Raw genomic sequence first — 25,771 nt, forward strand, 5'->3', positions numbered from 1 at the left:
AAAGGGAGAGGCCACAACAGTGAGAGGCCCGCGTACCGCAAAAAAAAAAAAAAAAAAAAAGTTAAGCTGGTAAGTTTTATGTTGTGTGTATTTTACCTCAGTAGAGAAAAATTGGAAAAAAAAATTATGAGCATTGAAGAACACCCAGTAGGTAAAGTGCCTGCCATATTATCAGTGTTCAGTAACTAGTAGCAGCTTTTACTAGGGTTTGGGATTATAATTAATGGTTGTGTGATATCTCATCATGTGGCTGTACCATAATTTGTTTCTTTTTCGTTTGACTTTTGGATTTCTTATAGTACTCCACCTTTTAGCAATGATGGAATGAATTTTCATATTTGTTTATGTCTTTTCTATTATTTGGGGTTTATATCTTTGAGGTTGATTTCCTGGGTCACTTAATCAAGGTAAATTAATCTTCGTCTTTGGAGCTCTTGCTTCTTATGCCCATGGGGTTTCAGAAGGGTGCTGTCATTTTCAGTGTCACCACCCAAGTAAGGGCGCCAGCCTCACAGTGTCCTCATCAGCACTAGGCACAATTTTAAGCAGTTTTACAAAATGAAATGAGTAAGAGATGGTGTTTTAATGTTTAATATATATTTGTTTGCTTTTATTTGATCACTGAAAATGTTGAGAACGTTTCATGCCTGGATCTACGTTTATTTTTTCCAACGTGTATTGCCTGTTTACATCTTTTGCCTAATTTCTAGTGTGGTTTCAATGCTTTCTTATCAAATGTTTTTTTGTCATGTTTGTAACACATTGTTGCCATTTTAAATATTCAGACCGTCTTACTAGGTATGTAGTTAAATCATTCATTTAAACATTTCAAAACACAAAATTATAAGATTTTAAAGTAGATCAAAAATGGTTTTGCAATAACATGGTTATTATACTTAATGAATCTTCTTCCCATAATTCCCTTATCATTCTTTTCACACCTATTATCATAAAATCTGTTTAGATGTTAACTTACATGACTATAGTATTTGAACTAAAATTATGTAGGCTGACCCATTAAGAATAAAATATTAATAACCCAATATAAAGAAGACATAACAAAAATTAGAGAAAATAAAAAATTAAAATTATTAATAAGCATGACATTTTTTACCTCACTAATAATTAAATTCATTAAAAATAAAATGATAGGATACTGTCTTCCATCTATAAATTTGGTAGAGATTAACAACATTGTGATGGTGACTGAGGCTGACCCTCAGATATGCTGCCAATGGGGAGAGAAAATTGGGTCAACTTTAATGAATAGCAGTTTAGCACAAGGTATCAAGGATCTTTAAAATGTTCATAAACATTGATTTAGAAAATTCCCTTACGTAACTAAGGCTAGAGGCAGCCTCAAAAATGTAGAAAAAATATTTACATTCATAGATTAAAAATAGGATTCAATACAAATGACCAATGACAGGGAATGATTGAATAAGTAATAGTACGGCCATCTTTGGAGTGTTATATAGTCATTATAAATGGTATTTCCTAAAAATTTCAGTGATATGGGAAAACACTCACAATATGCTGGGAAGTGGAGCAAGCATGATGCAGTGATTACAATAAAACAAATTGTATGTCACGGTGCGAGTTTGTGTGTGTTTTGTGTGTGTATGTATCTCGTACATATCTAGAAAGAAGTGCGTAAAGAGTATTGATAGTACTTATGTGGTAAGACTATGGGTGATTTTTATTTTCTTTTCTATATTTCTGCACATTTTTTTTGTGTGTGTGTGGTATGCGGGCCTCCCTCTGTTGTGGCCTCTCCCGTTGCGGAGCACAGGCTCCGGACGCGCAGGCTCAGCGGCCATGGCTCACGGGCCCAGCCGCTCTGCGGCACGTGGGATCCTCCCAGACCGGGGCGCGAACCCGGTTCCCCTGCATCGGCAGGCGGACGCGCAACCACTGTGCCACCAGGGAAGCCCTCTGCACATTTTTAAAGCTTCATACTGTTTGCAAAGCATCGTTCCTACAATCAGAAATTTTAACTGCTGAGGAAGACTAAAGATAATAAGTAGATCTCTCTCCTTTTCTGGATTCATGTTCCCTTTGCTCTCTTTGCTTTGGTATATTGGACAGAACCCTGGACAAGAAGTCAGAAGGTGTTTTTTCAGGTTATGGTCCAGAAATTTGCTAGCTATATGACCTTGGGAAAATCTAACTCATATGTACCTGTTTGCCAGTTTGTAAAATGGGGATTTCTATCTTCCCTGCGTGTACAATTGGAGGGTTGTAAGAATTAAGGTGAGATTACCAACATAGGGGAAAACACTTCTGCAAACTAAGATGCAAGTTCAAAGGATCCCCCAAACCACTGGGAGGTCTGATAATTTGTTAGAAGGACTCACGCAAGTCGAGAGCTGTTATCCTCACAGTTATAGCTGATTACAGGAAAAGGATACAGATCAAAATCAGCTAAAGGAAGAGTCACATAGGCGGAGTCTGGAAGGGTTCCAGTGCAAAGCCTCTGTGTCATCTCCCATGTGGTCAGGATATGTTACCCTCCTGGCCTCCATGTGTGACAATATGCAGAGTATTGCCAACCAGGAAGCTCTCCCAAGCTTTGGTGTCCAGAATGTTTAATTGGGGCTTCATTACATCGGTATGATTGATTGATTGCCACATGGTTGAACTCAGGCTCTCGGTCAACCGCTACTGTGTTACCCAAAGCCACCACCCTCAGTCACATGGTTGGTTGGTCTTTCCGACATGGCAGCCTCTACCCTAGGACTGTTGGCGGCCCTACCCTGAGATTCAGTGTGGCTAGCCCCACCCTAAGAGTATAGGTGTGGCCTCTCTAAATTAGGACACTCCTAGCAGGTATGACCTAGATTACCTACCAGAGCCAAGGCAGAGGCCAGCTACCTGTTTGGGCAAGGCTAAATTCTTTACTACACACAAGGTGACCGAAAGAGATGGAAAACAAATTTAAACATAGAGATGATGTTAGTATGGAGGGGTCTATTATTTACCATGTGTAACACTGTAAAATAAAAGAGGGCATGAATTCCGCAGGTACAAGTGGTACTGCAAGTACCCGCTTCCCTGATCCTTAGAACCTTGGGGACCACCTTTGAAGGGGCTGCAGAGGGGCTTTTGCTGCAGTAGCTGTTTACCACAGAGACGAATTAGAATGAGAAAACACTTACCGTCCCGCTGGGTATATGAACCTGACCCTCGCCTCAGTGTTAGCAGCACAGCAAATATGTCTCTCTGCTAACGAATTTATCTAATGTGAACGAGTTATAAGCCTGTTTTTTTCTTGGGTTTCTCTGTCTGGCACCATCTCCCTCTGTAGTGCAGCTGAGCTTACTATGTACAGAGAAGGGGGGGGGGAAATGATAAAAATAAATTGGCTCATTCCCCGTGCAGAGTTTCAAATCTCTAGCACCATGTCAGGTTGGATCCATAAGGTTTCATAAGAGTGAGATTAGAAAAATGAAAACCCGAGTTTATTTTCTCATAGAATTAAAACAAAATTAGAACACAATGAAGAGAAATCATCATCCTCAGGAAACTTGCTCGAGGACAACCGTGTGCTTTTATGGAAAAAGAGCCAGCGGCAGAGACTTAGGATGAAAGCATTAAAATACAATTGTGCTCGCACCCTGCCTTCAGAGGGAAGAATTTCAGCCTTTGTCTAGTGGTTTTTTGGAAACAAATAACTTGTCATAAATTGATGTTGTCAGTAAATTTGGGTTGTACGTTCTGTTTCTTTCAAGGAAGAACTGGCCACGCAGAAGTAGTCCGAGTGGTATACCAGCCAGAACGCATCAGCTTTGAGGAGCTGCTCAAGGTCTTCTGGGAGAATCATGACCCGACCCAAGGTAGATGAGTGAGCCAGTATTTAATTATCTTACTAATTACAGCTGGGATAATTAGTGTTTGAACTGCATGGAAGAGATGAACCTTGAAATCACACAGGAGCTCAAGAATATGATTGCAGACATTTATTGACGGAGAAGGGGAGGGGCTGGGGAGAAAGAGGGCGAGAGAATAAAGGCACAGCCACCGTCTGCGCCCCTCCCCCCTTTACAGCTGTCAGGGGTGGGAAAATTCCCACAGAGAAAGACACCAGACAATAGAGATTCGTTCACCTTTGATTATTGCATTATTCCTCCTTAATGCAGTCTTTTGTCTACAAAATTAAAGTGTCTTTCTAGCAGCTCCAAAGTTTTCCTGATTTATGGTTCCTTTATTTCCCTGAATTTATTTAGCCTTTCTCATCTTTTGACATTATCACCCTTTTTTTTTTCTTTCAAATGTCTGTGGGTGATTTAAAAGAAAAAGAACATAAAGGTAAAATGCAGTATTCAGTAGTTCTACAATGCTTGGGTTATTTAAATATTTCATTTGTCTTGTCGTCTTTGGAATTTATTATATGGAGATATTAATATATTTGGGCTGTAAACAATGGTGGTCAGGAATTTTATTTGAATGCACACACAAGCAAAAATCTCATGTTGGCAAATATCATTGTTATAGTCAATAATGGAGTAATTTCCAGATTTCATCTTAACAGCCTTACAAGCACTGCTTTGCCAGTGTGATGATCTGATATTATAAGGCTTATGAACTGAAAAGTCCTGTATATCCGATGTGATTTTCATTTAGCAATCGGTCTATTTAACGGAAATATTTTCCCTTTGGTGTCAGATTCTGGGGGAGTGGGTACGCCATGTTGGCTATTTCCTGATGAATGGATGTGTTTTTCCAAATGTGCATTGTGCTTTGGGGTGGGACCTTACCAAGACCCCAGCAGCATAGGTTGGTGAGTCCTGAGTTCTGGTTCCACTTAATGCCAGGGTGGTTTGCCAGAGGGCAAAGGTCAGAGCTAAGGCAAGAACGGCAAAATGATCAACGAGCCAGGGTCAGGCAGGTCCAGGATCCAGGTACATCCAGCAGGGTGGGTAAAGGCCGGGAAGGAGGCCAGGAGCAGGCTCTCCATGACAGTGAAGTCTGGTTGACATGGGGGGATGAGTCCCTGGTGGGAGAGCAGTGAGGTATGGGGCAGGGGAGGTACAGGACTGGTAGGGCAGGAGTACTATCGTCGGAAGGTTCTGATGCCACCCCTGTTTGGACTACTGGACTGTCACATCATATGAGAACGGCAAGCCTAGTGGCTTAGACACGCATGGCTCAAAGGGCAACTGACTGGTGAGCATCATAAATAAGGGTAATGACGGCCAGGAACTCATGCTGGGAAGCCTTTGGTCCAGATGGAGCAGCCATTCAGCCTCTTGGCTCTCAAAGCCGAGGGTCAGGCAGGATGCTGAGGGCTCCAAAGTTCTAAGTGGAGACACCTATCAGGAGCCCAGGCAAGCCTGAAGTCATGGAGGAGACAGGCTCCCCGCAGGCCCACAAGGCTGGCTACGTGGCCTTGGCCTGGCCACCCGTAATGCCATGTCCCGATACAACCACCTTATGCTTGGCCCCCGCAAAATTTCAAAGAGGGTGAAGTCTGTCATCCACTTCTCTCTCCTTACTTCTCTTATTGTCTTACCCATTTTATCACATCTTTACTAGCACACCTCAGTTATTAGGTCACTAGTTCTGACCCCTGAATCTCAGAGGAATTCCACCTTCAAAAGAACTTTAGGAGAACCTCTTGTTCTCCCCATCCCATGGATCAGATTTGTCTCAACTTTGCCTCAGTCCTCTTTGAAATTCTTGGTTTACTATCTGTATTAATTTACTAAGGCTGCCATCATAAAGTATCACAGACTGGGTGGCTTAAACAACAGAAATTAATTTTCTCACAGCCCTGGAGGCTGGGAGTCTGAGTTGAAGGCATTGGCAGGGTTGGTTTCATCTTGGCTTGTCGATGGCTGTCTTTTCCTCATACAGTCTTCCCTCTGTGTGTGTCTGTGTCCTGATCTCCTCTTTGTATAAGAACACCAGTCGAATTGGATTAGGGCCCACCCAGATTACTTCATTTAATCTTAATGTTTAAAGTCTCTATCTCCAAATGAAGTTACACTCTGAAGTATTGGAGGTTAGGGCTTAAACATGTGAAGTGTGGGGAGAGGTGGGACACACTTTAGCCCATAACACTGTCCAATAATGTAACCGGTTGATGTGCTGTTCTTCCAGAGGTATTTTTTTTTTCCTAACAAGGTGTTCATAGGCTCATAGACTGGAAGAGACTTTAGAGGTCGTCTGGTTCAACTCCAGCTTCAATTCTATGAATCAGAAGATGAAGTTGCTAATGATGGAATGATAGGGTCACAGACAATGGGACTGGAATGTCAAGTGACCTGTTTTTTACACTGATATTTTGGACAAATTATACATGTAGGAGGAGAGTTTTTCTACCCTTGTGTATATTTGTTTCTGCTTCGAGTAGTGCTTCATGTAATATATACAGTCACACATATTAAATCACAAGATATCTGATCTTCCCGCATTATTATTAGAATTACTTTTTTAGATTGTTCAGTGTAATGGGCCATGGTAACAATCTTTTTCTGCCTTGTAGGGTTTCCTAGGACCCTTCTGGAAATAGGGCCAGTGGAGTGATCATATGATCCACTCCTGATCAATCAGTATCTTTTCCTATTGTCAACAATGTTTGATCCAAAGAACAGGCATGTGACCCAAACAAAACCAGCTAGAGTCCTTCCCTGGGACTGTCATATGTTCTCAATTTGTTGCACCTGCCGGGGTGGGTGCCCTGTATGGGGAATGACGTGCCCACCAGAGAAGCGAGGGAGGAAGATGAGCAGAGACGCTGAGAGATGAGAGATGGGAGGAGAAAACCCTCAGGAGGCTCTGAGGCCCTGAGACCCCTCATTCCTGCAGCTCTTCCTTCAATTCTGAGAGCTCTCCTGTGAGCTCTTCAAGCTAGGAGAGGTACTAGGTATTCCCTTCCTTTTTTTAACTTGAGCTAGTTTGTTGGCTTTCTGTTACTTCCAACAACAACAAAAACCCTAACTAATCCACTTACTCAATTTAAACAATGAGCTTTATGCTCGATCATTATATTCAGTAACTCTTAGTTAACCGTGTGCATCTGGCTCCATAAATCGGAGGTCTAAAGCCATTTGAATGGTTTTATCATTGACTCAGACACTGAGGGGCGGACACTAGAAATTGTTTCTTCAAGACCTGTTGGTGGTTTGATTGGAGGTTCCTTGGTAATTCAGAATTAGGATTTAGGATTTGGGACATATGGCCTGAGAACATATCAGATGCCTTTTCAATATTTCTGAAGTATTGTGAAAGACAAGCATTCATTAATGACATTTATCTTCTGCCTGCTCTTTTTGCCAGGTGTTCTGCTAAGTGGTGCTAGTTCACTAAGTGGTCTGGAATAAGCAGCAGTATCCAACATTTTGGTTAACACACAGGGAAGATACATTTCTATAGGAAGAAAATAGTTAAATCCCAATAAACTGAGATCAAATGAGCATTCACATAAAGGTGTATAAGGTCACAGACCAAAATGTTAACCTGAAATAATTAAAACAAGTATTGGTTAAACCCTGGGAGATTAAAAGCAAAAATATAAGTTCATAAGAAGTCTGGTATCAATGGATTTAATATTTCCAGGGAACTCTGAAGGTCTAAAACGTGTAATCATGTAATTTTTCTGAGGTAAGAATTTGAAGTCCACTTGCTAAAGGATGGGCATGCAGCAGGAGATAGCCGAGCTGCAGGTGAACTTGGCCATCTGAACACAACTTCTTAATTCTCTACCTGAAGTTACATGGTGACTCTTATCACATTTCACAGTGAAAAGTGGCCCAGAAAAGAAAAGCACCCAGTAGGGCAGGTGGGGGAAGTAGAGGCGTGTAAGACTGATTCCCCTTACTCAGAAAATGGACGTTTGTAAGGACAGAAGCATGTTGGCTTTGGTGGAGACTCTGGTCTGTGAAGCAATAGTCCATTGTAGGCTCTTTTCAGAAACAAGAGTAAGTGATTCCTCCACCTGCTTGAAGAATGCTCTTACCTGTACCAGAATTACTTATCAACAAAAAGACAAAACTTAAGTACAAGTTGAGATGACACTGATCTTTGATGTGATGACAGGCCCGCCCCAGACACACACGATTCTCAACAGCAATAGGCCTCAAGAGAAATGTATTTTAATTAGCATGTTGAAAGGCTTTACTGCCTTGTTTATAAAGTTATGAAGGATTTGCAGGGGCCACTAAAAATCTTTAGTTATAATTTACTTCATTTTGTGGGAGAAGCAATATCCTTGAGTGGTATTAGCAAATGTGGGGTTCTTGCTAATGACAAGGGTCTACTATAGTAGAAACAGCAAGAATTTAAGCTTAAGTACCCTTTCAATTAAATCAGATCTTCACGGTATAGACCAGACAGAAAATCCTGCACATTCTTCCCTGCTCTAGGTACTAAAGCAGCTCTCACAGTATCTGTCCCAGTGGAAAGGAGGAAATCCCCATGGCCCACCAGTTTGAAGGGGGCAGAGCTGGTAAGAGCTATCAGAAAGTGTGGGCTTTTACAGATATAGGGGGCAGCCGCATAGCACAGGGAGATCAACTCGGTGCTTTGTGACCGCCTAGTGGGGTGGGATAGGGAGGGTGGGAGGGAGGGAGACGCAGGAGGGAAGAGATATGGGGACATATGTATATGTGTAACTGATTCACTTTGTTGTAAAGCAGAAACTAACACACCATTGTAAAGCAGTTATACTCCAATAAAGATGTTAAAAAAATAAATAAAGATATAGGGGGCCCAAGAGCCGCTATTGCACAGCCAACAGGCAGTGAGTCCTGAGAGAGTGCTGCTCAGTGGATTAGCTTCAGGTGAAGTTTACAGATGACTGGCCAGTAAATGGAATAGTCTTTCCTCTGAATTTACCACGAAACCTCTGCTTTTGCCGAAGCATTCAGGTACCACTGTTTAAGCTGATACGTCCTGTTCTGGCTTTGTCTTACTCATGGGACAAATACAGTTCCTCCAGGCTCCTAAGGAATAGTGTGCTCCTTCCTGGCCGTGTGGTCCCCAAACTCCCCCGGTCTGCAGACAACATGGCAGAGCCCGACGTTTAGATTTGGGTTCTGGCACCAGATGGACCTCTTCCCAACCTCACGACCTTGACCAAGATACTTAACTCAGTCTGAAACTCTGTTTTCTCATCTACAACAAAGGGATAGTAATATCTATCCTGCGTACTTCTTGGGTTGTCATAAGAATGAAATGAAATTATGTGAAAATCCCTTGAAAATGTCAAGAACCATGCAGGTGGCCGCTTTGTAGCTGTATTCTTCTCAACACAACAATACAACTTCACCAGTTTTATTTCGTTATTTTTATATCCTTGATTTCTGTGGGAAAATATTTACCCTCTGCTTACTAAAGGGTGGGTTTTCTACCCACAAAGGTTCTTTTGTACTTCCTGCTAGTTGGAAAGATTTCAACATTGTTTGTGTTCTCGTTCTATGATGAAGCTGCTGGCGGTGACGGTGATGAGGTTGGTAGGCAGAAACCTCCTTGCGTTTGCTGCTGACACAGTGCTCAGAAGAAGCAGATAAGATCCCAGCCGCTCATGCTTGCTCTGTAGCCCTGTACCTAGCACGCTCTGTGCGTGGATTCCATCGTTTCGGTCCTCCTGTTCCTGCCGAGGAGGCAGGGCCCAGACCCTGTACCTTGAGCCACAGCCACAAGCGCACAACGTGGAGACTCAGCTTTGCCTGACTCGATCCCATAAACCCGACTTCTCGATTCCAACCTGTTTCACTCTCCTCGATCCTGGGGAAAGGACGGCACCATTTATGAAGCACCCTTTACGGGCCAGTCTCAGTGGTAGATGCTTTATACCTATCATTTCATTTAACCCGTACCATAATCTTATGAATTGGGGTTCACTGTCTTCGCTTAACAGAAGGGAGGAAATGAGGTTCCGGAAGCCTGACAGTCTGGCTCGATGTTGTTGGCAATATTTGGACACAGCTCTGACTAAAGCCCAAATCTGTTTTCTTTCCGCTACACCAGAGGGGTCCATGCTTCTTGACTAGGAGGACCTCTTCTAAAGATAAACATTTTTCAGGATCCCCCATGTGATATAGTTGTGCCCTTAGTAACCTTTTTAAAGCAAATATATGAAAATGCTACTGCAAATTTAATCACTTTAAACTGAATGCCTGTTTTATTAACTAGCACAATGTCACGTACCTCTGGAAAATGGAAATGCCTACATGCATAATGCATTCCACAGCCTCTAGGCCATCCCTGCTGCACAGCTGGATTTGTGGACCTCTAGTAGTAGCTCCCGGCCTTCCCAGGGGCTGGGGCCGCAGGTGGGGAACTGCTCTGGTTAGTGGTGGCCTTTCTGCAGAGGCCTTCTGGCTGAGACTGCGAGCTGACCCCAATATCAGTTTCCCTACTTCTGAAGGATTGGCATTTTAGCTGGATGTGCAACCACCAATAAAGACTCAATTTCCCAGACTCCTTATGACTAAGTATAGCCACATGTCTGAATTCTGACTACCAGAGCATGAGTACCAGCGATGGTGTCAGATTCTGGGTTCGGTACACTTAGAGGAAAGGCCATCCTCCTCTTCTTTCTTCCTTCCCGCAAGTTACTTGTGGATGCAGTGATGAACCGTCTTAGACCACGGGGGTGGAGGCCTCACCCTTGTAACTGAGGAGCTACAAGATCGAAGGCTCCAGAGTCAGTATCCCAGGCTGGACTCTTTATGCAAGAACTTCTTTAAGCTATTGTTATTTTGGTTCATCTTAGGCCTTCTTCTTTTTCTTTTTTTTTTTTTTCTTACAACAGCTGAACTAATCCTTACTAAAATTGCATTCAACTGTAAGCTGGTGATGAACTCCCAGTCACTCCTCTGAAGATCTTAATTAAAATGCTTCCTTAATTAAAACAGCTTTAATCAAACCTGTTAAGAGTATGGACTCTGGGGTTAGAGGATATGGCTTTAACCAGGCCTGCCACGTACGTACTAGCCATGTGGCCTGGGGAGGTTACGTCACTCACCGCCTCCTTTCTCTCTGTCTCTGCCTGACCACTGGGTCGTGGCTCTCATTACTCTCATCTGGCTGCCACAGTCGCCTCCTAACTGCCCTTGCCCCTTTCCCAATCCAGTACCCATAATGATCCGTCAAAAACATGAAACCAAAGTATGTCCCTCTCCTGCCTTTCCTTTGGGCTGATAGGCACTCAGCGGTACCATGGCAGCCTGGCCTGGGATCAGCTGACTGGCACCTCCTGCTCCAGCCTCAGGTCCTGCCTCTTCTCCCCACCACGCCCTCCCCCACTGCATGTCTGCACCGTGGCCTTCATTCACCCCATTCCTGGAAGACACAAGCACTCCCTTGCTGGGCCCATACCTACCGGTCCGTCTGCCTACAGCTGTTGGTGTGATTGGCTCCTTCCTTTCCTTCAGCTTAAAGAGTCACGTCCTCAGAGAAGTCTTCGCTGACCCGCCCTGACTAAAGGAGGCTCTCCAGCCCTCCTCCTGCCTTTTGCCATCACTGCTGTCTCTTTTCTTCCTAACACTTATCACAGGGTGGACTGATTTGTCTGTTTATTGTTTGTCAACTGTCTCCTCTTCTAGAAAGTAAGCTTCATATGAAATATTTTTTCATTGAACAAATGAATGAACGAACCTCCGTTTTCCCATCTGTGAAACGGTTCCTCTCCCATCAGTGTCCGTCAAGATGTATGAAGGAATGTAGTCTGTTGTGCAGAGCCCAGTGCCGGGCACAGAATAAGCGTGTCATCTATAATAGCCACCATCCTCATCCTGCCCGTGTAAGAGCCATTTCATCAGCTCCCATTTGTTGGCCTTGCTCTCTCTTGAGCCCCAGTATTTCTCCATTTTTTCCCTCTCATTTTACCCATCTTATGTTTTGAATACGCTTGGTCATTTCCTATGCTTGGTTCATACCCTTTATCCTCAATCAACTGCTCAGCATCCCTTTCCCTCCCACATCCACCCTCCACCCTCCACCCTCCCACAGGGAGCTCCCAGTTGTCCTCAGAAGCTTCATCTGGCTGTCCCCGTGGGCCACACTGTCTCTGGTGTTGGTTTCATGGAGCCCTAGGACCACACACCCTGGCTTGCTGCCTCACCCTCAGAGCCAAGAGTAGGGGATTAATGTGGTGCCTCAGCCCGTGGTTGAGACTAGAGACCCCAAGGACCCTTCTCCATTCAGTGTCTGTGGACCACACATCCCCCTCCCAGCACAGCCCCACCCTCACTGTGCAGCACCACTCGAGGTGCACGGTTCCCAGAGAACCGGCGGTGGGGCTGGTCCGCTCCAGCTTTAGCAGGTTTGCTTCACAGCCTCTTTCCAGGTGCACCGTAGAGAAGCCAGTGCCTGGTGCTGTCTATCTGGGAATATTAACTGGAGAGAGAAGAATCCTCTATTCCTTCTGTTTCTCATCAAGTTGGCAATTAAGTGCCGGTGTTCATATATTTGAACTGCCAAATTAATGTCTGAACTTCGTTGTGCTGACCCTTTTAAGTGGGTCTTTTAAAATAAGTCACCAGTTTTGAAGGACTATCCTTTTTTTAGCCCACGTACAAGGAATCTATCATCTGCAAATAATTAGACAGTGGGAATTATATTGTATTGCTGATGAGCAGATGTGCATACTTATAGTGGAGGAACAGCTGCACACATACAAAATGCAAAAAAGACCCAAACCCAGCATTATGAATTCTGAAAGAGATTTCATTCTTTTAAGAATTTCAGAAACAGGAAAAAAAGAAACAAAGAATTTAACTGATATTTTTCTTTATTAATTGTTCTTTCAGTCGTACTTTTCCTTGCATAACATTATCTATCATATATGTACACAGTATCTTTGCTATTTGCAAATGTGCTATTTGCACTTTCAAATCCCTCTCTCATATAATACTATAGAGCTTATATTTAACATTTTTCCTCTGCCTTTCTAGTGCTTTAAGGGTTTGGTGCCTCCAGACTCAATGACAGACTCCTACTGGGTATTTACTCTGGGCTGGGCATGATGCTAGGTTCTTATGTGCATGTGATCCCATTTGATCCTTAAACTAACCCGTGAGTAGGTGGTCTTAAACCCATTTTATAGATGAACAGACAGGCCCAGAGAGGTGAGGTGATTTTCCATGAGCCAGTTAGTACTTTATTGTCAGAGCTGGGATTTGGACCTAAGAGGTCAATTTCAAACCTTGTGTTATTTCCATTGTATGGTACGTGGTCCTACATTGTTACAAGATTCTATCAGCCAACAGAAAACACAACCACACCGTAACTGGAAACAGCAGCACATTATCCAATGAAGAGTATCTGTCCTAACGAGCTCCTTGTAATACATATTACAATTTTATAACCTGTTAAGGATTTTCAAGATTAAGTTCAAATAGGCTTTTTGTAGGCTATAAATCAAAATTTATTTGTAATGGATGGTGTGGTAGCAGAGGTTAGGAATGCTAATATCTTTTGGCAGCCTATACCAAGGGCAGGTATCCAAGAATTTCTTTTGAAAGATGTGATTAGCATCAGTAAGTTCAAACAGGCTTTTGAAAACTTTCAGCCAGGAAGAATTCCACATATTTGAGATAGGAGAGTTTAGGTCATTTAAACTTTGCTGATCAATTCCTGAAATAATATAAAATCAATAAGAAGAAATGAAGTCAGAAGAATTACATTACTTCACATAAAAGAGTATTAAATTAGATAAAAGAAAAAAATCAGAGCTGATAACATTGGCAGGAACTAGAATTTCCAGGTTCTTAAATGGCAGGCTAGGCTATTCAGATCAACTTCTCATCAAAAGCAACTCAAAATGTTGGATAAGATATAAAAACATATTAAAAGCATCACATCAAAATGCCTACAAAATGATTAGGAATTACCACATAAAATTGAAGGGAACACAGGAATCCAGACTGGTAAGCAGGGGACTAAAACACCTTTGCTCTAGGGAATTTGCCAATTCCAGAAGAGTTGAGTCTTAAGGACCTTATTAAGGATATAGAGACTGTGACCAATGCAATTAAAGCCCTCGATCTAATGGACATATATAAAACACTGTACCCTACAGCTTCTTAATCACACATGGAAATGTACTAAGCCAGAGTCTCAATATGTTGTAGAGGGACTAAAATCATAGAGATTATGTTTCTCTTATCATAATGTGATTATGCTGGAAATCAATAGCAATAAGATACGTAGAAAATCCTTTTATGTTAGAATAGAAGAAATTTTCTAATTATCTTATGGATCAAAGATAAGCCATAATGGAAATCAGAAAATATTTTGAACTGACTGGTAATTAAAATACTACACTTCAAAACTTATAGGGCATGGCTAAAGCCGTTCTTAGAAGGAAATACAGAGCCTTAAATTCTTACATTAGAGGTGGTGAAAGACAGAGCTCAGCATCCATCTCAAGAACTTAGAAAGTCAACAACAACATAAACCAAACAATGAAGAAGAAGAAAGAAAGAATGAAGAACAGAAGTAAATGGAATAGGAAATTAAAAAGTAGTAGAGAGGATTAAGGAAGCCAGAAATTGATATTTCAAAATGGCTAATAAAATTGATAAAACATTGGTTAGTTGATCAAGGAAAAAATGAGGTCACAAATACCCATTATTGGGAAGAAAAAATGGGATATCACTGCAGATAGGCAACTTTACGTCAATACATTTGAAAAGTTAGATAATTAGATAAGACAGAGTCCTTAAAAATATAACGAAACTGGGAATTCCCTGGCAGTCCAGTGGGTAGGACTCGGTGCTTTCACTGCCGTGGCCTGTGTTCAATTCCGGTTGGGGACTAAGATCCTGCAAGCTGTGTGGCATGGCCAAAAACAAAACAAAACAAAACGAAACAAAATTGAATAGACCTATAATCATTAAGAAGTTGAATCAGTATTTTAAAAGCTTCTCATAAAAATAACTCAGCTGCAGTTTTTTTGTTGTGTTATTTTTGTGGATCTTTAAAGCTGATTCTCATGTTTATTTGGAAAGGCAAAAGTTTAAGAAAAGCAGAGACACTCTTGCATAAGAACAAGAGGATGGGAGGATTTGTTCTTCCAGATATCAAGATTTATTATAAAGCACATACTACCCAAAGCAATCTACAGATTAAATGCAATCCCTATCAAAATACCTATGATGTTTTTCACAGATCTAGAATAATCTTAAAATTTATATGGAAGCACAAAAGACCCCAAATTGCCAGAGCAAGCAATCTGGAGAAAAAAGAACAAACCTGGAGGTATCGTGGTCCCTGACTTCAGACTATAACACAAAACTACAGGAACCAAAGCAGCATGGTGCTGGCACAAAAACAGACACATGGATAAATGGAACAGGCTAGAGAGCCCAGAATAAACCCACGCACCTATGGTCAATTAGGCTGTGACAAAGGAGGCAAGAATGTAGAATGGAGAAGACAGTCTTCAGTAAGTGGTGCTGGGCACACTGGACAGCTACATGTAGAACAATGAGATTAGAACACTCCCTAACACCACATACAAAAATAAACTCAAAATGGATTAAAGACCTAAATGTAAGACCTGAAACCATATAACTCCTAGAAGAGAGCCTAGGCAGAACACTCTTTGACATAAATTGTAGCAATTTTTTTTGATCTGTCTCCTAAGACAAAAGATATAAAAGCAAAAATAAATGGAACCTAATTAAACTTAAAAGCTTTTACACAGTAGAGGAAACCATTGACAGAATGAAAAGACAACCTACTGAATGGGAGAAAATATTTGCAAATTATGTGACTGATAAGGGGTTAATATCTAAAATATATAAACAGCTCATACAACTCAATATTGATAAACAAACAATCCAATTAAAAAATAAGCAGAAGACCTGAATAGACATTTTTCCAAAAAAGGTATACAGGTAGCTAACAGGCACATGAAAGATACACAACATTGCTAACTGTTAGAGAAATGCAAATCAAAACTGCAGTGAGGTGCCACCTCAAACCTGTCAGAATGACTAACATAAAAAGTCTACACATAAATGTTGGCTAGGATATGGAGAAAAGGGAACCCTTGTACACTGTTGGTGGGAATGTAAATCCAGCAATTCCACTCTTGTATGTATATCTGACAAGAAAGAAAACACTAACTCAAAAAGATACATGCACCCTAGTGTTCATAGCAGTGTTATTTACAATAGCTAAGATACAGAAGCAACCCAAGTGTCCATCAACAGATGAATGGATAGAGAAGTTGTGGTATATATATATATATGTATATATATACATATATATGTATATATATATATATATATATATATATATACACAATGGAATATTACTCAGCCATAAAAATGATATTCTTCCATTTGCAACATATGGATGGACCTAGAGGGTATTTTATGCTTAGTGAAATAAGTCAGACAGAGAAAGACAAATACTCCATGTTTTCACCTATGTGTGGAATCTAAAAAATAACACAAACAAATGTATATAACAAAACAAAAACAGACTCACAGATATAGAGAACAAACGAGTGCTTACCAGTGGGGAGAGGGGAGGAAGGGGGCAAGATAGGGGTATGGGATTGAGAGTATAAACTATTATGTATAAAATAAATAAGCAACAAGGATATATTGCACAGCACAGGGCAATATAGTAATTATTTTGTAATTTTATTTTTTTTAACTTTGGAAAGTTGATATTTCATTTTTAAAATTTTTTTATTAAACTATAGTTGATTTACAAAGTTGTGTTAGTTTCAGGTGTACAGCAAAGTGATTCACTTATACATATACATATATCCACTCTTTTTAAGATTCTTTGCCCTTTAGATCACTGCAGAGAATTAAGTAGAGTTCCCTGAGCTATACAGTAGGTCCTTATTAGTTATATATTTTCTTTATAGTAGTTTAAATGAAGTATAGTCTATAAAAAATATTGAATCACTGTGCTGTACACCTGAAATTAATAGAATATTATAAATCAACTATTATTCAATAAAAATAAGTTTAAAAAGAAAATCTAAAATATTGTAAAAAGAGTGAAAAAAAAAAAAAGTAAATTCCAAGTAGATTACAGACCTAAATGTGAAAACAAAACTACAAAACTTCAAGTAGATAATATCATTATGATCTTGGGTTTGAGAAGCATTTCTCAAACAAGATACATAAAGCACTAACCATAAGGGAAACTATTTGATAAATTTAACTATATTAAAATCATAACTTTGGTTCATCAAAAAAATCATAAAGAAAATGTAAGGATAGGGAGATTATATTTGCCGAAGTATTAATATCCAAGAAATATAAAAAGTAGATTTTAAAATTATCTCCAGTAGATTTTTAAAAATGCAGACCACTGAATAGAAAAGTGGACAAAGGACTTATAATGGTGAGGAAACATGAAATGATAATCTATGCCATTATTAATCAAGGAAATGCAAATTAAGATCAAGTGAGATTTCATTACACACCAAGCATACCGACAAAAAGTGAAAAGTCTGACATTAACAGACTTTAATGAATTGGCAAACATTTAGAGCTCTGACAACTCTCATGAATTGATATGGGTTTGTAAATTAATACACCTACTCTGGGAAATGGTTCAACATCTAGTTAAGTTGAGGACATGCAAAGCCAACAAGCCACCAATTTTATTTCTAGGTATGTACTCAAGAGAAATGTATACATATATAACAGAATGCAGGTCAAGAGTGTACTTAGCAGCCCCAAGCTGGTAATGTTCATCAGCAGTAGAATGGATAAATCAGTTATGATCTATTCATACGAAGGGATATTACAAAGCAATGAAAATGAAGAAAATAGAAGAATCTCATGAACATAACAGTAAGTGAAAGATTAAAACCACAGAATACAAAAAACAAAACAAACAAAAAAAACCCCCACAGAATAACTTCATTGATGTAAATTTCAAAAATAGGTGATTACTGTTACAAAAATCAGGTGTGGGTACTACTGGAGCGAGGGAAGGTATTGTCATCAGCAGGGACACATGGAGGGCCTCCAAGGGTGCTGACAATTCTCTGTTTCTTGACATGAGTGGTGGTTATATGAGCATTCACTTTATAATAAGTATAATAATATTACATATTGCAACATATTATATATCGTATGATAGCATTAATGTAAACACTTTAGTAAACTGCATTTATGTTTTATGAACTTTTGTACATTTATGTATCTTTCTGTAATCAGATCTAGAAATTACAGAGGTTAATATATTGATTGCTGTTCCTGTTAATAATATGAACAATGCCCATGATGAAAGAATAACTTTGTGAATGTGTGTGCGTTTGTGTGCTTGGTACTGATTCAAATGTAAACATCTTATAGATCTCATTTACATGCCTAATGTTCTGTAGGGGAGTACTTTGGCTGACTCATTGCTACAAAACTTTGAGATTTGGATAGGAAATAGTGACATAGAAATTTTAATATTTTGAAAGTTTTCATACATTTTGATGATAATTTGAACATTTCAAGACCCATTATTTGGTCAAACTTGGGAGTTTGTAGCATAAGTGGATATGGAGTCCCAGACATTCTAAGAAAGATATAATAATTTAAAATATTTCCTTTGGCTGGCCAGAAATATAATTTCTCTTTCATAAAAGCAAAAACTATACTAAGATAATTTTTTTTTGCCTTTTAGGAAGACATCACCACATCTTTTCAAAATAATTTATCTATGATTATAGAAGTAATGTTTTTTCATTACTGAAACTCAAACCCTTCCTTTTAGGTACAGTGTGAATATTTGACACCTCTGTTATATAGCAATTTTCTTTTATCTCTTTTGAGATGCATTGCATTAAAAAATAGAAACAATATTGTGGAAATGGTAGGGAACACAGGATACTTTCTTTCAGAAGAGAGCCATGTAATATCTTTCATAGTTCACTATTTTCTACTTCAGATTTATTGCCTAAGTGATATATAATTTACAAATTGAGATGGTAGTGGATAAGAGCACGGCTTTGCAGTTAGCACTGCAGTTAGCACTTTGCAGATCCAGCACTGGCCCTGGGCAGGTGCTCAACCTTCTTCTGAGTGTTATTCAGTGTTTTAACTTTAAAATGAGATGTCATTTAAAATGGACAGAATTAATTTTCAGTCAGGTAATGTGAGATTATTCCATATTAATAAGACTTGTCTCAAACACCTGAGCTAAAGTCCTGGTGTGCCGGGAGGAAGGGTCACATGGGTGATAATAAGAGGTGCCAGCTGTTGCTGTGAGGGATGCAGGTTCATCCACCTGTTGGAGGACTTCAGAGCCCTGTGATGTTTTGCCCCCATGGAGGCCCTGTTCTCCAGCAGGAGGCAGGAGGTCATCCTTGAAGCAACACTCCACCAGTGTCACTCATCTGTGGTGGTCTTCCTGTGCCATCTCTGGGGAGGTGGGGTCAGTTTAAGAAGCAAGAAGTAGAGGTGCTGACTCTGTTCCTGTATTTGGAATGTTTGAAGTTCTTTTTTCTCTTGCTTTTAAAAAAATTTTATTTTATTGATGTATAGTTGATTTACAATGCTGTGTTAGTTCCTGGTGTACAGCAAAGTGATTGTTCTACATATATATAATAGTTTGCATCTGCTAATCCCAAACTCCCAATCCATCCCTCCCCCACTCCCCCTTGGCAACCACCAGTCTGTTCTCTATGTCTGTGAGTCTGTTTCTGTTTCATAAATAAGTTCACTTGTGTCATATTTTAGATTCCACATATAAGTGATATCATACCGTATTTGTCTTTCTCTTTCTGACTTACTTCACATAGTATGATAATCTCTAGGTGCATCCATGTTGCTGCAAATGGCATTATTTCATCCTTTTTCTATGGCTGAGTAGTATTCTGTTGTACATATGTACTGCATCTTCTTTATCCATGGAGTGTTTGAAGTTCTGAGTCATTCATTGGTTGTCTCATTATTCACTGAGAGAAATTTTGAAGAAGCAATTAGGAGTGTTCAAAATCTAGTAAACAGAGTAATAGCAGCTAAGCCTCTGCTTATGCTAATCTCACAAAGTGAATTAAATACAGTGGAGACATACCATCCTGAGTGTGACATTTCAGCATGTAGGCCAGTGGTCTTTCTCTGAGAATGGTGGCCCTTGAGCATGTGTAAGCCAGATGCTGACCACAAGAACTTTGATCTCATTAAGAGATCATTATAGCAATTTAATAAATTCATCTAATAATACTTTAATAAGCATATCTAATAAGAGTTCATCTAGGAACCTAAACAACTAAAGTGATGGAATGTAAGAAACAACATAGCCCTGGAGGTGGGCAGTAAGGTGGCTTGAATGAGAGCAAAACTAGATGAATAGCTTGAAGTCTTAGGTTAGTTTCCCTAGATGCAGAGCCTGAGACAGGGATTTAGTACATGTGATTTATTGAGGAAAAAGAAAAGAACCTGTAAGGGAGTGAGGAAAGTAGGGTAGGGAAGGGGAAGAAGCTGAGCAAGGATGTGGCCTCACGTAGCCTGACCTTGGCCTGCTCCACAGCGGAGCCGGGAGAGGGGAGTTATGGAGGTGTGGTCATATGACTTGTTTCACTCAATGAGATATGATGAAAGTATGGCTTGGAACTTCTGGGAAGTCTCTTTAAAGATAGAAGAAGTGGGAAGAAGTGTCCTTCTATTTTTCCTTTTTCTAATCTACAACTTGGATGTGACAGTTGTAGCACCAGAAGGCATCTTATGTCCTTGAGAATGAGAGCCATCTGCTAAGGATAGTTGCGTAGACAGAAGAAATCTGAGTCCCTGGTGACCATGTGCCACCCGACCACCACTAGATCACCTAACTCAGTACCTTTCACTTAAAGTGAAAAAGAAATATAATTCTGTCTTGTTTAAGCCACTGTTACCTTTGTTCTCTGTTAAACTGATTGCAGTGCCTAAGTGGTGTGGTGAGATGGGGCTGTACCAATTTTTGAGAGATATGAGACTTTCTGAGAGATATGGTAAGATATTCTAGTCACCAGGAAACATGTTGTGATAACAACTTTAATGCTTCTTTTTTCCTGCCCAAGCTATTAAATAAGAAGGAAAAAAATGTGCTTTTTTTGCCTTCTCCATAAAATTGAGAACTTTCTCTCTTTCAAACTATATGCATGTTGATTTTAATTTGTGCTTATGTTCTTCTCTTCTTTGTGGACTTGCAGTGTGTAGTTTAAAATGCTATTTTACCAAAAAAGGAAAAAAAAGTATTGTGTTCTCTAATGCAAATCTCTTAAATTTGGGAGTAAAAAGTGAAACCAAACTGGTAACCACTGAAATAAGCAGATGCAAATGAAAATATGAATACCAAAGGCCTCTGATATTCTTTTATAACTGTTGGTTTCCACATATCCTAGAGCTTTCACTTTTCACATGTTGCTTCATTTAGCTGCTTTGAATATGTAGGCTTTTATAAGCAATGATATCAAAAGATGTAGTTCATTAATATATAGCAGTGGGTCTCAATTTTGCCCCCTCGGGGACATTTGGCAGTGTATGGAGATATTTTTGGTTGTCACAACAGGGTGGACTCTGCTGGCATCAGTGGATAAAATCAAGGGATACTGCTACACATCCAACAATGCCCCTCACAACAAAGAATTACCCAGGCCAAGATGTCAATAGTACCAAAGTTAAGAAACCCTGATAGGGAATCCTTGGTAGTCATCCTTTTATTTTAACAGTTCAGATGCCCAACGATGTCTTTAAAATCACTTAAATTTCATTTCTAGTATATTAATTAATTTCTTAGCTTTTTCTTCCCCCTTTAAAATAGCCCAAGTAGTCTTGCCTCCCTCAAATGACCTAGTTAACACTTTCCCTTGTTGATGCTTTATCATCTCTTGGTATGCCAAAGAGTGACTGAGGTTTACGCTTAACCAAAATCACACGGAAGCCCAAATTTCAATGTAATTTCCTGGGGTGCTGGAGCTCATGTCCTTCTACTCCACCATCTTGTGTCCATCCTCTTCCTGGGGTGCCTAGATTAAAAAATCAGGAATCGAACATATTTTTATTCTAAATCCAATGGATACTTTGAAGGAAATTTTACTTTACTTGCCTTCACTTTACTTTTCAAAGGCATCCTACTTTAATGAATATTAATATGCAGAATAACTGATTAATGTACTGGCTTTTATAACATTTAAAGGAATAATAAACAAGTCGAAACTCTAAGTCTAGTGTGAAAAATATGAAAATGAGTATGTTTCATAGCAGGGAGTTGCAGCATTATCTCACCTTTCTGCGCGGTGTTCACTCTGCTCTGAGAATGGAAAATCTGAAAAATGATGCCCTTAGGCTTTGTTCACGGGAGGAAGGGTGAAATATTAGGCTTGCAGTACTGAGAACAATGATAGGATTATGTAGTGAAGTGACCCACTATTGCAAGGAACTACCAGTTCATTTATTCAACCTACACAACCAGAGACAGCCAGGAAACATTTGTTAAACAGCCCTGAGTTAGGGCTCTGCAGAAGCTCCAGGTGTTCATACTAGCTTTATCATCACACACCATGAAGTATCGACTCTAGATCAGGGAGGAGGCTGTGGAAAGGGAAAGAAAAACGTTACTGAAGGATTTTACAGAAAACAAAGGTAAAGCTAGGTGACTGCCTGGCTTAAGGCATAAAGGAGACTCAAATGAAACATGGATTACTACAAAATTGAAAGCTTGGGTTGCTAGAAGAATGGTCCAGTCAATGGATAGAGATGAGAATGGTGGGGGACAATGAAAGATAATGAGGTCAAGTTGAGAATCCAGGGACGATGGAGCCTAGATATGTAAACGTCTAACGGGAATGTGGCTCTACATGGCTGATGTCTGGAAGAGAACCTGAATCACAAATTCAGACTTGTAAGTTCACAGCATAGAAAAGGAAGTTTCCATTGGAGGACACATGGAAGGGAGGGTGATGGACAAAGACCGAGCCCAGGAACATCTGTAGTAAGGAGGATGGTGGGGGGGAAATGGAAAAGCAAATAGACATAAAGTGGTCAAGAAGTAGTGAAATTCTGAGGTGAGTACAGTGTTACAAGGCCAAGGGGAAAAGCATTTAAGGAAGGAAGGCTCTGTGAACACTATTGGATCAGAATGATCGAGAAGAATGGAGATAAAAGGGTAAAAAAACAGATAAAATTATTTTTTTGATTAATCACAGCGATTTAAAAATTTTTGTCACCATCCAGATGCTGTTCATATAAATTTTTAATCTGAATTATTTTACTGAAATAAATTTACAGAGTCCATTTGTTAACAGAATAGAACAAAACAAAAAATACACCCAAAACCTCCACAAAAACCTTAAGGGAATTTTTTCAGTCTGTCTGTCTGTGTCCTCATACCCATTATTTTACTATAAATGGTTTTTTTAAATTAGGGTGAGAAGATATTTGGAAAATATTTAGCTCAAAGACTTCTGTTTATGATCAAGAAGGAGTAATAGGGACTGGATTTACTCTTCCACTTGAAATAACTAAAACAATCAGACAAAACAATGAAACAGTGGTTCTCACACATTAGACATAAGAAAAACAAATAAACAAGTCCTACAAATGCCCTACCTTATTTCCTGGAGAAAGTTTCTAGGCTGCAAAGCAAGGAGGAGGAACCCAGGCCAAGTCTCACAGTCTCCATGGGTTCAGGAGATGGCACTGGGAGTCCAGGGATGCTGAGGAAGGTGGGATTCACAGAACAGAAGAAGGGAGGAGAGAAACACTCAGAGAGTGGAATCTCCGGGGATCTGCAAAGGGTTCTCTTAAGTAATTGTCTGAGTACTGACCAGCATATGTGTGATTAAACAACCTGAGGCCAGAAAAAGAATCACCTTGAAGAATTAGAGGGAACAATTCCCAGAGCTCACACAGGGTTGGGAATACTGCCCATTCTCATTACCTAGAATGGAAAATGTAAAAACTCATTGAACATCAGGTAGAGTACTTCTGAAGGCTTTACCTCATTAGTGGGGCAATCAATGTAGATTAAAAGTTTTTCTGGTCCAAAGTAACAATGCTTGAAAGCAAGAATCAAAAGGGTATGTTATTTTTTGCAAAGTAACTTAATCTCTCAGAACAAAGTATATGAATACATATGTAGGAATAACAAAATATCCAGCACCCAATAAGATAAAATTCACAATTGCTGGCATCCAACAAGCATGCAAATAAGCAAGAAAATGCTATCTTTCATGAGAAAAATCAATTAATTGAAAATGATATAAACTTGATGCAGATAATGACACTAGTACAGGTTTTAAAGCCATTAAAACTGTATTCAGTATGTTTAAGAAGCTAGAGGGAAGGTTGAACATGTGAAGTAGAAAGACGAAAAATATAAAAAAAAAAACAATCCATCTTCAAGAGATGAATACTACAATGCTTTAGATTAAAAAATTGAATAATGTCAGGGCTTCCCTGGTGGCGCAGTGGTTGAGAGTCCACCTGCCAATGCAGGGGACGACGCGGGTTCGTGCCCCGGTCCGGGAAGATCCCACATGCCGCAGAGCGCCTAGGCCCGTGAGCCTTGGCCGCTGAGCCTGTGTGTCCGGAGCCTGTGCTCCGAAACGGGAGAGGCCACAACAGTGAGAGGCCCACGTACTACATAAAAAAAAAAAAAAGAAAAATTGAATAATGTCAGAAAATAATCCAAATTTGATAAAGACTATAAAACCACTGATCCACGAAGCTAAATGAACACCAAACACAAGAAACATGAAGAAAAACATCACAACACATCATAATCAAATCAGTGAGATAAGTGATAAACAGAAAATTTTAAAAGCAGCCACAGGAGAAAAAAGATAATTTCATACAGAAGAACAAAGATAACGAAGATGGCAGATTTCTCATCAGCAGCAGTGCCAGGTAGGAGACAGTGGAGCAATATCTTTAAGTACTGAAAGAAAAAGAATTGTCATACTAGAATTCTTTGCCTGGTGAATACATCTTTCAAAAACAAAGCAAAAATATTTTTTCAGATGTACAAAAGCTGGATGAATTCATCACCAGCAGACCCAAGCTAGAAGGAAATGTTAAAGGAAGTTCTTCAAACAGAAAGAAAGAAAATGATGCCATCAGGAAATCTGGATCTCCACAAGGAATAAAGAGTACTAGAAATGTTAACTACATGTTAACTAAATATAAAGATTTTTAAAGATTTAAATATCTTTAAAAGATAAACCACTGCTTAAAGCAAAAATAATAAGTGTATTTTGAGGGTTATAAGATATGTAGAAGTAAAATGTTTGGCAAAAATAGCACAAAGTCAAAATATACATCAATGGAACAGGATAGAAAGCCCAGAGATAAATCCATGCAGCTATGGTCACCTAATCTATGACAAAGGAGGCCAGAATATACCTGGCCAGAATGGAGCAAAGACAGCCTCTTCAATAAATGGTGCTGGGAAAACTGGACAGCTACATGTAAAAGAAGGAAATTAGAACACTCCCTAACACCATATACAAACATAAACTCAAAATGGATTAAAGACCTAAATGTAAGGTGAGACAGTATAAAACTCTTAGAGAAAAACATAGGCAGAACACTCATTGACATAAATCGCAGCAAGATCTTTTTTTGACCCACCTCCTAGAGTAATGAGAATAAAAACAAAAGTAAACATATGGGACCTAATTAAACTTAAAAGCTTTTGCACAGCAAAGGAAACCATAAACAAGACGAAAAGATGACCCTCAGAGTGGGAGAAAATATTTGCAAATAAAGCAACTGACAAAGGATTAATCTCCAAAATATACAAACAACTCATGCAGCTCAATATAAAAAAAACAAACAACCCAATCCAAAAATGGGCAGAAGACCTAAAT

General features: G+C 39.6%; 1 protein-coding gene across 5 annotated transcripts in view; it reads left to right on the forward strand.

The window, feature by feature from the left end:
* Positions 1 to 25,771, forward strand: part of MSRA (methionine sulfoxide reductase A) — a 388,589-nt gene that overhangs the window by 252,931 nt on the left and 109,887 nt on the right. For all 5 annotated transcript variants that reach the window (XR_008618287.1, XR_008618289.1, XR_008618288.1 and 2 more), the window contains one exon: positions 3,732 to 3,836. Coding sequence is in view for 2 of the 5 variants with exons in the window: in XM_055087349.1 (XP_054943324.1) it covers positions 3,732 to 3,836 (105 nt within the window). In the remaining 3 variants the exon portion in view is untranslated. The remainder of the gene's footprint in view (positions 1 to 3,731; positions 3,837 to 25,771) is intronic.

Source organism: Physeter macrocephalus, chromosome 9 (genome assembly GCF_002837175.3).
Source record: "Physeter macrocephalus isolate SW-GA chromosome 9, ASM283717v5, whole genome shotgun sequence".
Taxonomy (NCBI): Eukaryota; Metazoa; Chordata; class Mammalia; order Artiodactyla; family Physeteridae; genus Physeter; species Physeter macrocephalus.